At 40.6% G+C, this 17315-nt stretch overlaps 1 protein-coding gene across 1 annotated transcript in view; it reads right to left on the reverse strand.

Moving 5' to 3' along the window:
* The window catches only part of FREM3 (FRAS1 related extracellular matrix 3), a 93692-nt gene that overhangs the window by 69426 nt on the left and 6951 nt on the right, over window positions 1-17315 (reverse strand). The window contains exon 2 of the mRNA XM_040331523.1: window positions 17179-17268. Within this exon, the coding sequence (XP_040187457.1) occupies window positions 17179-17268 (90 nt within the window). The remainder of the gene's footprint in view (window positions 1-17178; window positions 17269-17315) is intronic.

The raw sequence follows: 17315 nt of genomic DNA on the forward strand, positions 1-17315 counted from the left end.
TTCAATCTGACCAACACGCATTGGGTGCAAGGTAGGACCCATCTGTTACTACTTATATGTATAACTGATGGCTATGAGTACATAGTTCAGTAAAAAAATAAAAAATATGCATCAGGTTATACTGATAACTATTATCTGGCATAAAAGGTAACATTTCTTTACATCTAATGAAGGTAAACAGATTCAATTAAAAAAAAGAAAAAAAAAAGGTCATGAATAAATAAATGTAAAAAATCATGTTTCTGTTCATGGTTCTATTTAATAATCAAATTTGGATGGATTTATTATGTATCTTATTTTTTGTGATAAAATAGACTGCTTTATAAATGAGTGTGTGAGAAAAAAAGTTTAAGAATTCACATGGGAATTAATGGTTTTACTATTCCTGCATCCCAGTAACGTTTCACAAGTCATTATATTTGTGCTTAATTATGTCCGTGTATTCATTGCTGGGTGGCCAGTGGTGAAATAATCTTCTCAAACTTGATTTCAGTTTGACAGGAGTATAGGATTAATTTGAAATGCTAATGAGCTCGCAGCCAAGTGTAATGGATTAATTAGAGTGATGGGGACGTAATTCCTTTCCAAAATAATTACTTCAGTAAAAACACATTCTTATACTTCCCAGAGGAGTGAAAATGTACATTATCCAGTCATAATACAGAACAATTTCTCCACATGACCACTGTATGTATGTGATCATATGTTGTTTGTATGTGGTTATATATACATTCTTGGACATAAGATAAAAAACCGATGGATTTGTTCATCAGATATCCGATGAAGTTAACTTTCATAAGCCTTGCCTACACACCATCGGTTAAAAATCCGATCGTGTCCAACGCGGTGACATAAAACACAACAACGTGCAGAGAAAAATGAAGTTCAATGCTTCCGAGCATGCGTCGACTTGATTCTGAGCATGGATTTTTGACCGATGGATTTCCCCACAGACGATCACTTTCTTCTATCGATTTTTTAACCATACGAAATTTCGTAAACAGGTTCTATTTTTTTTCACCGATGGGAAAAAAACTGATGGGGCCCACACACGATTGGTTCGTCCGATGAAAATGGTCCATCGGTTCGTTTTAATCAGATGAACCGATCGTGTGTACAGGGCATTAGTGGTCATATATTCAAATGAAAACTGATTAATGCTGAAAATAATGTTAAATATATACTATATATATATATATATATATATATATATATATATATATATATATCAGGGCTCAAAATTTCAAGTCCTAAACTACTAGCCAGGCCTCAAGGGTTACTCGCCACCAGTTGCCCCACCCAACCCCTACCATGCCCCGCCCCGAATCCCACCTTCCTAAAATGACACTTAAATGTTTTATGCAGAATTAAGTTATAAAAATAAATATTATCAACTTTATCTGTGTCCTCATTGCAGCTATGTGTCTGCCAGTGCAGCTATGTGTCCGCCAATGCAGCCACGTGTCTGCCAGTGCAGCCATGTGTTCCTAATTCAGCCTGTGTCCCCAATGCAGCTATGTGTTGCTAGTGCAGCCTGTGTTCGCCAGTGCAGCCATGTCTCCCCAATGCAGCTCTGTGTCCCCAATGCAGCTCTGTGTCCCCAATGCAGCCATGTGTCCCCAATGCAGCTCTGTGTCCCCAATGCAGCTTTGTCTCCCCAATGCAGCTCTGTGTCCCCAATGCAGCTTTGTCTCCCCAATGCAGCCCTGTGTCCCCAATGCAGCTTTGTCTCCCCAATGCAGCTCTGTGTCCCCAATGCAGGTTTGTCTCTCCAATGCAGCCCCGTGTCCCCAATGCAGCTTTGTCTCCCCACTGCAGCTCTGTCTCGCCAATGCAGCTCGGTCTCCCCAATGCAGCCTACCTGTGTACTGTGTAGGCCCGTAGGGGAAGAGGAAGGAGAGGAGAGCCGCTGCCGCCTGGTTGATTAGCGCACAGGGAACAGCTTTCATTTCAATAGCTGTGTTCCCCGCCACGCGCGGATATATACAGCCCCTCCCCCTTGTCCGGGCACTTTGATAGACATATCACCCGTCCAATCCTGGGACGGGTTATCTGTCTATCAAAGTGCACGGACAGGGGAGGGGGCTGTATATGACGGCGCGCGGCGGGGAACACAGCTATTAAAATGAAAGATGTTCCCTGCGGGCTAATCAACCAGGCGGAAGCGTCTCTCCTTTCTCTTCCCCTACTATCGCTCTGACAAACCCAGGCTGCCGGCGGTGCTCCCCCCCCGCCCACAGGCAGCCCACACACTAGCCCTCAAAATCCACTCGCAAAATGCGAGCAGGAGAGTGGATTTTTTGAGGGCTGTATATATATATTTTGATATGATTTAGTTATTAATCTTATAGCTTTGTCATTTTACCACTGCTCCTAGTATTGTATAATACCATCAGGACCTGATTTGTACATTTGAGTAACCTGCATCTTCCACCTGCATCTTTGCATCACCGTAAACTGGCTGCTATCACACAAACATGGTCAAACATAATAGTTTGTACAGCAAGATAATACTGTTGAAGATAAGAAGCAAGAACAGACATTAAAAAAAGCACCTTAACTATCAAGGTGAATGCTCCTCCCTGTATTGGGAATGAAATGTAGTCTGAGGATGACGAAGACTTATGCCCTGTACACATGATCGGAATTTCCAATGGGATAAAAAAATTCCTTCGGAATTCCGTTCCATACACACTGTCAGACCAAATTCTGACAGTCCAAAACACGGTGACGTAAAACACTACGACGAGCCGAGAAAAATTAAGTTCAATGCTTCTGAGCATGTATCGACTTGATTCTGAACATGCATGTTTTTTTCTCCGTCGGAGTTCCACACAGACGATAGGAATTCCCGATAGGATTTTTTTCCATCGGAAAAAAATAAAACATGTTCTATTTCTAAACTCCGATGGAAAGAAGTCAGATGGGACCCACACATGATCGGACTATCCGATGAAAAAATTCCAGTCGGACTTTTTTCATCTAAAATTCCGATCGTGTGTACAAGGCATAATGGATACTGTTGACGACTCCAGTAAGTAAAAGTTGGACATGTGTGTGATGTTGCTGAACAGGATTCTATAATGCTTTCAGATTGGGTGTTTGTGTCTTATGACACAGCCCCTTTTGACTGGCTTGGGGAAAATGTAGGAAACACAAGAAGGCCAGGGAAAGCTGGAAGGGAGCATAATGGAGCTCCCCATTAACTTTTTTTTCTCTTTTTTTTAACTATTGGTGCAAATAGACCCGGTACCCAACAATTCATAAAACTCCACCAAGAAGCAACTGGTTTGAATCGATTTGCTCATCTTTAATGCCAGCATGGAGATGGTCCAGAAAATGTATTATCCATAAATATTCTGTAAAGTAAGCACTAAACAAGGAAAGCTTTTCTCGGTAGACACACTACCTTCTACATTGACTAGCTGAAGCCACAAAAGGGCCTTGTGTGTAACTTCTTTATCAGAAGCTTTTATATTCACCATCAACTTATTTGTAGATATGTTAGGTGTTACATCATGACCCATTAATGTTAAGTCAAGCCTTTAATTGCTGATCCCAACAAACAGCTAGATTGGTTAAGAAGACCTGGAGCATAGGGCTATATTAATGAACAGCTCCAACCCACAAAAAATACAATGTTTCAAAAATTGTATTTGTAGAGACACTTCCAACTGACCCAAAATTCCATAGAGGCTTGTTTCTTTTTGCTTTTTTGCTTTCTATTATACTGCTTGATTGATTTTTTTTTTTTATATTTCACCAACAAATTTAGCATAACCACACATTAGAACCATTTTTCTCTTACTACGGTATACACACTACTATACTACTACTATATTACTATACTACACAACTATATTTTTGAATGGAAGAGGTGCCACAAAATCATATATTCTTAAATATATTTTTTAATCAATATGTCAAATATAGGCCTTTTAGTCTATGACATGTAATGGATACACTGACAGATCTAATCTGGGTGTTCAATCGAAAGGCTTAAAACATCCTTGCTGTGGATTAATTTTCAAAAGAAAAGTGATGATCGCAATATTTTAAAACCAAGAAATATTTACCTCCAGACAGCCAGTCTGCCTGCTGACACAAAGCCATGATCTTTGTATCTCACATCGAGGAATGTCATCAGGCTCACAGAAAACAAAGGCTCTTAAAGTCTCAAGTTCTTTACAGCATCAGGTGGGTCTAGTAATAGTTTTGAACAGGGCTTTTTTTCAGGGGGAACTTGGGGGAACTCAGTTCCACCACCTTTGGCTCAGACCCTTTGGTGCCTGCTCACCACAATCACTTGTAAACACAGAAGTCTGGTTTCTGTGTGTACGGGGCATAAGCCGGTCAAAAGTCCGACCGTGTGTACGGGGCATAAGATCACAACCAATGGCACCTGAAACTTGTACAGCACATACTATAAATAAATCATTGTACCTACTGTCTTTATGTGAGAAGCCCAGTGACTGATAGTGAAAGGAAGAAGATGCTTGCCTCCTCTACTTTATACATAGTACATTAGTTGCCTCTGGTGAGCACCACTGAATGCAAAAGGATGCACACAGAAATATGATTTTTATAAATGCAACCAAGGCAGAAACAATATTGGAAGTGGAAGGATCAATAGGCAGAATCTTGTAGGAGTACAGTAGTGATGTATTTGTGGCAAGGTTCTTTAGATTAAGATTATCTGGGTAAGTAAAGTATATCTAAAGCCAAAACTTTGTTTTGTTTTAATTAAAACCACTGTAAGTTTTTTCCAGCTGACACAAAAATAAATAAAACGGGATTTCTCTAAAGTGAGGAAAATTCTCTTTTTCAGGTGTCACCACAACAACTGTCCCCATTTGAAGATTTTCCTTCTATTCTTCTTCCGGTGACAACTTCAAATCTGTATTTTTCTTCACTTTCAATCCAGTGACAATGGTCTTCAGGACAAATAGAGAAGTTAATGAAAGAAAACAAAAGTTTGACTATGCCTCTAAATTTGTATAGTATGGTATTGGAATCATGTATGATCAATTACTAATAAAATCTGGTTTTGTACATGGTGTAAGTTCAGTACTGTATCTGATATGAAAGGCACACCATGTTGTACATTTTAATACATTTTTGATGTGCTAAAGGAGGTACATATTCTGCAATTGCATGCTTTATGATTTTTTTTGGTAACCCCACTTCTAATAATCTATATTGGCGGTCAGCAACCTGTAGATCGTGATCTACCAGTAGATCGTGGACAGGTGACTGGTAGATCACGGTCTGGGCCTGCTGAGCCACCATTCCACAGCATCAGAGTGCAATGCAGAATTACTACTTGTAAAGTTAGAACTGTAGTTGGAAGCAAGAGCCGTATAAGCCAATGCCTCCTCTGTAGTGCCGATTTCTGTCCCATGCGGAATAGTACCAACTGCACCTCTTATCTTGGCTAGCGGTCTCCAGAGTGGTGCCAGTAGCAGGAAAGAGGAGATCTTCAGGTAAGTGTGAAGCAATACACTGGGTATAATAGCAGTGCTGTGTTGCTGCCCACCTGCTTTAACACCGTGAACCCCACAGAAGCATGTAATTGTGGAGCACTTGCAGAGTTGCCCTATTTACTTGAATAGGTTGCGATTGGCTGGCGGTTGCACCCACCAAAAGCAACAGGGGGCTTGATTCCTGCTGTGGCATGTGTTCACCAAACAGAGTAGGGATTGGGGAGGTAAAATCTGCACTCAATTGCAGGGTTTTACCACCTCCCAACATTACCTGAGAATTAGCCCTAAGAATCCTGCTGATGAATGCAGCTAAGGGCTCATTTACAAGTGCAGCAGGAACTCCTGCTCCTCTGAAAAGTGAGATGAGTGTGTTTGACAGGTGGCGAGAAGGCGATATGTTGCCTCCTCACTACCTGATTTAAACCCATGATTGCTGTGCAATGCATGCAATTACAACACTGTAGGACAGCAATTAGAGGTGTCTGGTGTGGTGTGAGGAAGCAACAGTGTGCCCGGTGATCTTTGACTTCTCCCATGTTGTTCAGGTAGATCACCACCTCTTTAAGATTGCCTACCCCAACCATTTGCCTGCCAATCCCATGCCCTACATGTCAAGGCATTAAAAATGTTAAAACAAGGTCACAGCTGAAAAAGCAAGCATGATCTTGTTTTAAAGTGCATTTCCACTTTTGCATCCAAATTAGGAGAACATCTTCTTTATATTTGTTACATGTATTTATCCATATAGCATAACTTTAAAATAAATACATAACAATTGCTGTTTACCATTTTAGATGTTTTTTTTTTCTGATGCCTAAAGCACAATTCTACTTAGTTCTCTTTGTTTATGAGGGGACTTCAGAGCTGTGTTTGACAGTAATCAAAATTAAGCATTACCAAAAATATAAAATGCTTGTTAAATCCCACAGGAGACCCAGTGCACATCGCACTCATCCCTGTTCCAATCTGTGCAGTGGCTAGGTGATAAAATTTAATTTGTATGAGTGTCAGGGCTGGCTGTAGTTTTTCCGCAGGTTGAAGTAAAAAAAAAGGGTGTTCCAATGAACAGCGCTGAAGCCAAGCCAAGAAAACAGAAGTTGACAGCTTGATAATCTATCTCCTCTAAAATAGCAGGAGGGTCTTTGCTTAACCGCTTGCCAACCAGCCGCCGCAGTTTTACGGTGGCAGGTCGGCTCGGCTGCGCGAGATCACGTAATATTACGTCATCTCACGAATCAGCCAATAGGGGCGTGAGATGACCCGATGCGCGTGCCCGGTGGGCGCGATCACCGCCGGGCACCCACGATTGCTCGTTACAGAGCGAGAACCGGGAGCTGTGTGTGTAAACACACAGCTCCTGGTCCTGTCAGGGGGAGAAATGCCTGATTGTCTGTTCATACAATGTATGAACAGCGATCAGTCATTTCCCCAAGTCGGTCCACCCCCCCTTCAGTTAGAACACACCCAGGGAACATACTTAACCCCTTCCTCACCCCCTATTTTAACCCCTTCCATGCCAGTGACATTTTTATAGTAATCAATGCATTTTTATAGCACTGATCGCTATTAAAATACCAATGGTCCCAAAAATGTGTCAAAAGTGTGCGAAGTGACCGCCATAAGGTCGCAGTACCGAAAAAAATCGACGATCGCCGCCATTAATAGTAAAAAAAAAATATTAATAAAAATGCCATAAAACTATGCCCTATTTTATAGACGCTATAACTTTTGTGCAAACCAATCAATAAACGCTTATTGCAATTTTTTTTTACGAAAAATATGTAGAAGAATACGTATCGGCCTAAACTGAGGAAAAAAACGTTTTTTTATATATTTTTGGGGATATTTATTACAGCAAAAAGTAAAAAATATTCTTTTTTTTTCAAAATTGTCGCACTATTTTTGTTTATAGCGCAAAAAATAAAAACCGCAAAGGTGATCAAATACCACCAAAAGAAAGCTCTATTTGTGGGAAAAAAAGGACGCCAATTTTGTTTGGGAGCCACGTCGCAATTGTCAGTTAAAGCGACGCAGTGCCGAATCGCAAAAAGCAGGAATTGAGCAGGAATATGGTCCGGGGCTGAAGTGGTTAATCATACTGGTGTTTTAAGTAGGGGAGCAGAGGAGGCAGGGGCAGTGCTGCATGATTAAAAAGAGAGCTGGCAGCTTGCAGAAGAAGGGTAGACAAGGTTTTTGCAAGCCATTGCTAGATGATCTCACACTGCAGATATAGAACTATACAACTATAAGATTACAGTACTGCTTCGAAAACAATTAACATATCTGGATGTTTCCCACAGGATAGTAAACCTAAAGATTTGTACATTTGTAGATCAGATCCACTTTAAAGGCCTGCCATGTAAAACATGGCATTACGAAGATGTACTTTCTCCTTTTGCAGTGATAACCCCAATTTGTTTCTTTGTTTTCCTAGCAGAACTACATTGTTCTGCAGATCTGAAATGTGTGAAGATAATATAGTCGCACTACAATAGTATAATCTAATTATAAGTGTAAACCAAATATCTGTTAAGGTGCAAAGCAAAAAAAAAAAAAAATGATTAAAACTAATAGTGAAAAAATTCACCATTTAATAAAGTACAAAAAACAGTGAATAAATGCAGAAGAGGTTGTGATACATGATATCTCAAAAACTTCTACTGTCAAATCAAATGTCCGTGTGTCAATCAAACAACCAATATTCAAATGTATGTGGAAAACCACAAGTGAAAAAACAAAGTCCACTGTATCCAGAGGAAAATAATCCAGATCTGAAATGTTGCCTTATTCTGAGAGGAAAGTAAATAAATGCTAATTAATCATTTTCCCACCTACCGTTATAATCTGGTTAATTATTTTAAATGCTAAAAACCAAAACATTCACAACAGAACCAAAACTAAACAGTAAAGGCAGATAAATAATCCACCACACCTGACCCTACAATTGGCTTGTAGACATTGCTTTGCAGATCATAGTTTTAAGTGAAAGTAATACTTGAGAAACCAAATGCAGTCTCAGATCCGCCAAATAGTGGCGCAGCAGATATAATCTGATGGGAAATCAGTTTCCCAAAGTAGGTTGTTTTTAGGAGCAATTTAGTTAAATTTGCTGTTATCTTATAATTTAGTGATTTAAATCATTAGCAGTTCTGATACAAACAGAAAAGCAACTGCATGTGACATAACGTTGAGCCTTTAGCCTTTCTGATGTAATGGGGTAGGTCAACACTTTCATTAATCGTTGTCATTCAGTTCTAAATCTCCTTATGTTGCCTCAGGGGTTGCAGATTGCTTACCATCTTCTATAAGAGAAGACTATCCAGCTGATTTGTAATCAGGAAAACCAGTCCTTTCATATAGGTATGCTTAGTGCATTCTTCAACTCGCAGCACTAATCTGCTCCCTCCCATTTTCCTTTTAGTGAATGAAATATGTTGTCCTTTGTTCAAATACCTCCAGGTTACTAAATACAGGTAGTATTCTACAAAACTGTCCCAGTTTTTTCCCTTAAAGCTGAAGTTTAGTGATTTTTTTTCTGACACAGCACCATACATATTAGGTATGTGTAATGGTGTGTATACCTTTACTTGCAGGAGGATACTTCTGTTCAAATTCTTCACACAGGTCAACTCTTCATGAGTATACTAAATAGTTAATATACATGTTCATAAACAGAGCTCTAACGGGTGACTGCATGTCCAGACCTGATGACCTGTGCTTTATTAAGGCTTAAATTATCTGACCTCTGGTCTAAGTGCTTCCCAAATATCATTCTCCAACAGGAGTTTTGTTACTATCCATTGCAGTGATCTATCCATTGAGCAGGTAAATAGATGCACAACCAAGGGGTAGAAACAAAAATAAAAATAAAAGGTCTGCAGTCACCGGTGATGCACCTCCAAACCTATATGCATATGCAAAAAAAGAGCCGCCCTTGGGACTTTAAATGAGGTGGTCACAGTTAGCCACTGAGTAACCAAAATAGTAACAGTATAAATGTTTATTAAAATTAATGTACATACATGAATAATACAGCATAATAGCTCAGCCAATGGATTTGCACATAATAAAGAGAGTAATTAAAATTGATACAAACATTATACAATGCAGTATATACAAATGCACGCATCAGAATACCCCACGGACGTTTCGCGAGATCATTGCTCGCTCATCAGGGGTGGATGCGGATGGGATGTAGACTCCCATCCATCCAAGAGGAAAACTGCACTGCGCCGATATGCCGGTGGCCCCCCCCACAAAATCCATCGGAGTGGGGGGGGGGGGGACACATACATTTATCTTTACAGCTGCTATCTATCAAGTCGCATACTGAGACAATTACGACCATTTACCTTTACCCATGCCATGTCTGCCGCCTGGCGTCCTCCCCGGGGGTATCTGTGTCTGTTTTCTCCCCCTCAGCTCCCGTGCCACACTCTGGCTGCTGCCGTCCATTTGGGGGTTCAGCAATGGAAACTCTGGTTTTGTTCAGTGGTGAGTATTGGGCCATTTTGTCCTGGCCCATTCTGCCATTGTTCTTGCATTTACCACTGTGACATATCTCTTTATCTATTTAGATACATCCCATCCGCATCCACCCCCGATGAGCGAGCAATGATGTCGCGAAACGTGCTTCAGGTATTCTGATGCATGCATTTGTATATACTGCATTCTACAACGTTTGTATCAATTTTAATTACTCTCTTTATTATGTGCAAATCCATTAGCTGAGTTACCTTGCTGTATTATTCATGTATGTACATCTATTTTAATAAACATTTATACTGTTACTATTTTTGTTACTCAGTGGCTAACTGTGACCACTTCATTTAAAGTCCCAAGGGCGACTCTTATTTTGCACATCCAAGGGGTAGGGCAGAAATATAGTTGGATGTTAATCCTAAAGCCAGATCCAGGAGATCCAAAATTCAGGCATTAGGACAGGAATGAGAAACAAAAGACAGGGTCACATGTAACAGCAAAAGTTCGAAAATTCAGAGTTCAATAAAAATGGTCTGGGTTGGCTATAGCAGTTCAAAGAAGACTGCATAAGTGCACCAAGGAGCTAATTATATATTTAACATAAAAAAAACAGACTGTAATTTCTAGTGCCCTTTTAAAGACACAGCCAATTACTAAATAAGCTCACCCATAACATAGCAGATGTGCATGCCTATATGCCAACATTTACAGCCTGCCTGAATGTAAAAGTAGTATATGTACATGTACACTGGGCACATGAGAAAAGGCAAACCACTGGAGAGAGGCCAAGGTAAGATAAGAGCAGTAAAGTACAAAAGCAGTACAATGTTTAGCAAACAACAAGTCTCTGACATCCACCTACCTTGTGAGAACTGCAAGAACAGCTCAGGACCAACCGCTAGTATTCTTTTTTTGTTTTATTATACCATTGTTTTTCTATTAAATCACTGTATATTTAGAAACTTACATACCCAGCCTTTGCTTATCCCTCCTTCTAAAAACTGCTAACACCCTGGCCATCCTGCTATTCTAATGCAAATAATCCAGTATTTCTGAATTACTGACCTAGAATTTGTGTGTGGTTCAGGAGTTCTGATATAATTTACTATAAGCTTATTTCAGGTCAGTGACTCGAAAAGTATTGAAGCCAAAGAACCAACATGATGGTCAGGCAACTAGCAATCCACAAAGATTTCAGTAATCCTGACTCCATATTCCCATTAGCAGAGGCTTAATTTTAAAGCGTTTGCTACCCCAAAACTTCAGATTCCTGATATATGCTTACCGTACCATGTACTTATATGAGAAAGTATCCTGTTCTCTTTGTATTGCTCTTTATGTGAAATTACTGGTGTTCCTGCTAGTCCCCTTGCTTTTCTTTTAAAACTGACCACACTAAGTAGGATAGCACACCATGGTCAGTTCTCTAACTTGCTCTTCTTCAATGATCAGACTTGTATTTTTTCCATCAGCACATCCCCCACATTTATTACCTCTTGTATCTCTTGATCCTCCCACTTAGATTGTAAGCTCTAATGAGCAGGGCCCTCTGTTTCCTACTGTATTAAAGTGTATTGTATTTGTACTGTTTACCCTCAAGTTGTACAACTATAGGCTCAGAAGAACTCCTGGAGGCGAGCATGGGATTGGCCAGAGAGTTTTCAGGGATCGTCTGAAAGTAGACAAAGTAGGAGATAGTCGGACAGATTGGGGTAGAGCATTCCAAAAGATGCAATAGGCTCAGAAGAACTCCTGGAGGCGCGCATGGGATTGGGTGACAAGGCAGCTAGAGAGCAGGAGGTCTTGGGAGGAGCGAAGAGGACGATTTGGTTGGTATTTTGAGACCAGGTTTGTGATGTAGCTGGGGGCCAGGTTGTAGATGGCTTTGTAAGTTACTGTTAGTATGTTGAATTTAATTTGTTGGTTGAGTGGCAGCCAATGGAGGGATTGGCATAGAGGGGTGGCAGACGCCGTGCGATTTGTAGGGTGGATGAGCCTCTCAGCAGCATTCATGATGGACTGAAGTTGAGGTAGCCTATTTAAAGGTAAGCCAATGCGGAGGGAGTTGCAGTAGTCAATTTTTTTTTTATTTTGGTGCAGGGTTCCCCTTAAAATCCATACCAGACCTGAAGGGGCGGGGTTCCCCTTAATATTCATACCAGACCCAAAGGGCCTGGTAATGGACTGGAAGGGGGGGCCTGCCATTTTTTTCAATGACTTTGATCTGTATTGCCAGGACATGACAATTCATGAATAGCCGCGAGTAGTTTTAAATGACATTTTTTCCTTTAGAAATTACATTTTGTGCAGGGACAGTTCTAAACACGGGAAACATGCTATACTTTACAGGCATACTATATATACCCCCCCCAGTCTAAAATTTAAAGGAATGTTTTTTTTACTTTTACTGTTTCACTTTAAGCATTATTAAAATCACTGCTCCCAAAACATGTCCCCTGGGGCAGGACCCGGGTCCCCAAACACTTTTTATGACAATAACTTGCATTATAACCTTTAAAATTAGCACTTTTGAATTTTCATGTTCGTGTCCCATAGACTTTAACGGTGTTCGCGTGTTCGAATTTTTTTTTGCCTGTTCGCATGTTCTGGTGCAAACCAAACCGGGGGGGGTTGTTTGGCTCATCTCTAGTGATCAATTACACTCCCTTTAAGGCCTCATGCACCCTGGATGTTTCTTCTGCTGCTCCTAATGCCTTGTACACACGATCGGAAATTCCGACAGCAAAAGTTCGATGTGAGCTTTTGAACGGAAATTTCGACCGTGTGTATGTTCCATTGGACTTTTGCTGTTGGAATTTCCACCAACAAAAAGATTGAAAGCTGGTTCCCAAATTTTCCAACAGAATTCACTACAAGCGCTTGACGTGCTTCAACGCATTAATTTACAATGCGTCAAATGTTTTTTCTCCCAAAACTCTGTTGCCAGGAGGAAAAGAACCTAGAAGAGTTAGCAAAATGTCCTGTGTGAATGAGGCCTAAAAAGGTACAAAGTAGTGCAGAAAAGTTATTTGTAGCTGCTTTATGATAATCGTAAATAGTAATATAAAAATATTAGTATTAATGTGGGTTACTTAGCTGTCCTATGCATAAGAGAAAAGGAAGGTTAAAAAAATAACAAAAATAAAATAAGGTGGAATGTAAGGTGTATATATATATATATACATATATATATATTTTTTAGGTATATTATTTAGTGGAACTGGTTTGCTAACACTACAGATTAGTGAATATTAGGTTGCTACACAGTCACACACCAAATAATGCCCTATCTTGCCTGTAACTCTCTGTGTGATGCTAAAAAGCCATTCAACCTTATCTGTCATCAGTGAACTAGTTATTACCAAGCAGAGCACAGTTCAGAGCAGTTCTGTCACTAGTCAAGTGAATGTGTGACCCTGCACTTGTTCAGACGTGTAGCTGGCTGGTATACTACAATTCAGAGCACATATTCTTGCCTTTTGTAATGCTTACATTCCAATTTAGCTGTCGGATGTAAATGGACACTTAACAGATCACAGGGAGTGCTTCATTTCCAGATGTAACCTCCATGTCTATTATGCCTTGCAGTTATTCAGCTTATCACTTTCATATAGAATTGCTAATGGGAAATGTCCTAAACTTGCCAAAAAAATAAAGCAAGCATTGCACTTTTAACACAGCCCACATTAAAGCGGAGATCCGCCCACCGCTGCAAAAATTTAAAGCCAGCAGCTACACATACTGCCGCTGCTGGATTTAATCTAGGACACTTACCTGTCCAGGAGTCCAGCGATGTTGGCACCGCAGGTGATGTTTCTATTAGCTGTCGGGTTCTGCCGCCACCATTGCGGGTATGAAAACCCGGCAGTGTAGATCTACGGCTTCACGCTAGGAACCCTACTGCGCATGAACGAGGCTCGTGTTCTGTTAGTCGATTTTTTTTATCGATTAATCGACTCATTTAGATTAATTATAACGCACATACAGTTTTTACAATTTTTTTTTTATTAAACTCTCCCCCCATACTGTAATGTCCACATCTCCCCCCATAATGTAATGTCCACATCTCCCCCATACTGTAATGTCCACATCTCCCCCCATAATGTAATGTCCACATCTCCCCCATACTGTAATGTCCACATCTCCCCCATACTGTAATGTCCACATCTCCCCTGTAATGTACACATCTAGCCCCATACTGTAATGTTAACATCTCCCCTGTAATGTCCACATCTCGCCCCATACTGTAATGTCCACATCTCGCCCCATACTGTAATGTCCACATCTCCCCCATAATGTAATGTTAACATCTCCCCTGTAATGTCCACATCTCCCCCCATAATGTAATGTCCACATCTCCCCCATACTGTAATGTCCACATCTCGCCCCATAATGTAATGTTAACATCTCCCCTGTAATGTCCACATCTCGCCCCATACTGTAATGTCCACATCTTGCCCCATAATGTAATGTTAACATCTCCCCTGTAATGTCCACATCTCGAACCATAATGTAATGTTAACATCTCCCCTGTAATGTCCACATCTCCCCCCATAATGTAATGTCCACATCTCCCCCATACTGTAATGTCCACATCTCCCCCCATAATGTAATGTTAACATCTCCCCCGTAATGTCCACATCTCGCCCCATACTGTAATATCCACATCTCCCCCCCATACTGTAATATCCACATCTCCCCCATAGAGTCCACATCTCCCCTCGAAATGTCCACATCTCACCCCATACTGTAATATCCACATCTCCCCCGTAATGTCCACATCTCCCCTGCATAGCTCCCAACCGTCCCTGATTTCTAGGGACTGTCCCTGATTTGGAGTAATGTCCCTCTGTCCCTCTTTCCTCCTCATTTGTCCCTCATTTGATCTCTATAGATGTATATAAAATCCTCTTTTTATCTATCAAAAAGTGTTTTCCAGCTCTAAACCTTTCATCCGATTTCTAAATTGCTGCATTTGTGAATTCCAAAAGCCAATATAAAGGAATAGTAATGGTAAAAAAAGCCCTTGTGGGTTTAACCAATTTAGGGCTAGATTCAGGTAGGGGCGCGCATAGTTACGGCGGCGCAGCGTATCGTATTTACGCTACACCGCCGTAAGTTATAGAGGCAAGTGCTGTATTCACAAAGCACTTGCCTTCTAAGTTACGGCGGCGTAGCGTAAATGGGGCCGGTGTAAGCGCGCGTAATTCAAATGTGGATGAGGGGGTGTGTTTTATGTTAATTCTTGTTGACCCGACGTGATTGACGTTTTTCCCGAACGGCACATGCACCGTCCGTGGAATTTCCCAGTGTGCATTGCTCCAAAGTACGTCGCAAGGACGTCATTGGTTTCAACGTGAACGTAAATTACGTCCAGCCCTATTCGCGAACGACTTACGCAAACAACGTAAAAAATTAAAATTTTGACGCGGGAACGACGGCCATACTTAACATTGCGTGCGCCTCCTAATAGCAGGAGTAACCTTACGCCGAAAAAGCCTAACGTAAATTACGTAAAAAAATTGTGCTGGGCGTACGTAAATTTGTGAATCGGCGTATCTAGGTCATTTGCATATTCTACGCCGAAAACGACGGAAGCGCCACCTAGCGGCCAGCGTAAATATTCACCCTAAGATACGACGGTGTAAGAGACTTAGGCCAGTCGCATCTTAGGCTAATTTCGGCGTATCTTGCTTTCTGAATACAGAAAGAAGATACGCCGGCGCAGATTTGAATTTATGCGGCGTATCTATAGATACGCCGGCGTAAATTCTCTCTGAATCTAGCCCCTTGTTTTTTGTACAATTCTCCTTTAAGGGGCGTGGCAAGGTGTGTGTCCTATGCCTGTATACTTTTGCTGATAGGTGTCCCTCATTCCCATCTCAAAAAGTTGGGAGGTATGATTACAGTCTACCCTAGATACTATAAAATGATGACCTAAAACATCATACATGCTAATAAAACGATTTATTATTAAACGTATGCCATGCACCTAAAACAGATCAACATAGCTCCCAACTGTCCCTGATTTAGAGCAATGTCCCTCTTTCCTCCTCATTTGCCCCTCATTTTGGTCTGATATATATAGTTGTATATAAAATGCACTTTTTATCTTTAAAAAGTGTTTCCCAGTGCTAAACCTTTCATCCAAATTATAAATTGCTGCATTTATACATTTTAAAAGCCAATATAAAGAAATAGTAGTGGTAAAAAAAAGTAATTTGTGGATTCAATTAACCTTTTTTGGGGGTAATTCTCCTTTTAAGGGGTGTGGCAGAGGGCGTGTCCTATGCCTACATACATTTGCTAGTAGGTGTCCCTCATTCCCATCTCAAAATGTTGGGAGGTATGCCCCTGTAATGTCCACATCTCCCCTTTAATGTCCACATCTCGCCCCCATACTGTAATGTCCAAATCTCCCTGCTCTTACCAGAATAGAAAGCACAGAAGGGAGCAGACCCGTCCGCAGATGACACAAGCAGGTGGGTAAAAGCAGGCGGATGATGATGATGTCGCTGCGCCGATACTAGGCCGCCGCCGGGTGTACCAAGATGGCCGCGGCTCCGGAGCTAGGCCGAAGCCGCGGCCTTTCCTATGGGCGAGACCGCGGATCATCCCGATCAAAATTATTTTGATCGATCAAAGAAATGAATGATTAATCAAGGAATTAATCGTTAATTTCCGCAGCCCTAATAATAATTATTATTATTAATAACAATATTATTATTATTTTATAATTTTGCTAAACCTATGATACAATAATGCATAGCTCCCAAATGTCCCTGATTTCGAGCAATATCCCTCTGTCCCTCTTTCCTCCTCATTTGTTCCTCATTTTGGTCTGATCTATAAAGTTGTATATAAAATGCACTTTTCATCTTTCAAAAAGTGTTTCCCATTGCTAAACCTTTCATCCAAATAAAAAAATTGCTGAATTTGTAAATTTTAAAAGACAATATAAAGGAATAGTAGTGGTAAAAAAAAGTCCTTTGTGGATTTAATTAACTTTTTTGGTTAATTCTCCTTTAAGGGGGTGTGGCATGGGGTGTGTCCTATGCCTACATACATTTGTTAGTAGGTGTCCCTCATTCCCATCTCAAAATGTTGGGAGGTATGAATAATGTATGAGTCATGCAGTTTTTAAATGGGTATTTTACATATGCTAAGTTGTAATTTCTTACATTTTGTATAAAATATGAGAATAAAAACTTACCATTGTCTTCTACGGAGAAGTGAAAGATATCACTGGTAGCATTGTCACCATCTTTAAGGACATAGCAGACTTTCTGGTCATCGATGTCAGCTAATGAAAAAAGCAAAGAAGTAATTTCTTGTCATTTGACATCCATA

The sequence above is a fragment of the Rana temporaria genome, chromosome 1, assembly GCF_905171775.1.
Source record: "Rana temporaria chromosome 1, aRanTem1.1, whole genome shotgun sequence".
NCBI lineage: Eukaryota > Metazoa > Chordata > Amphibia > Anura > Ranidae > Rana > Rana temporaria.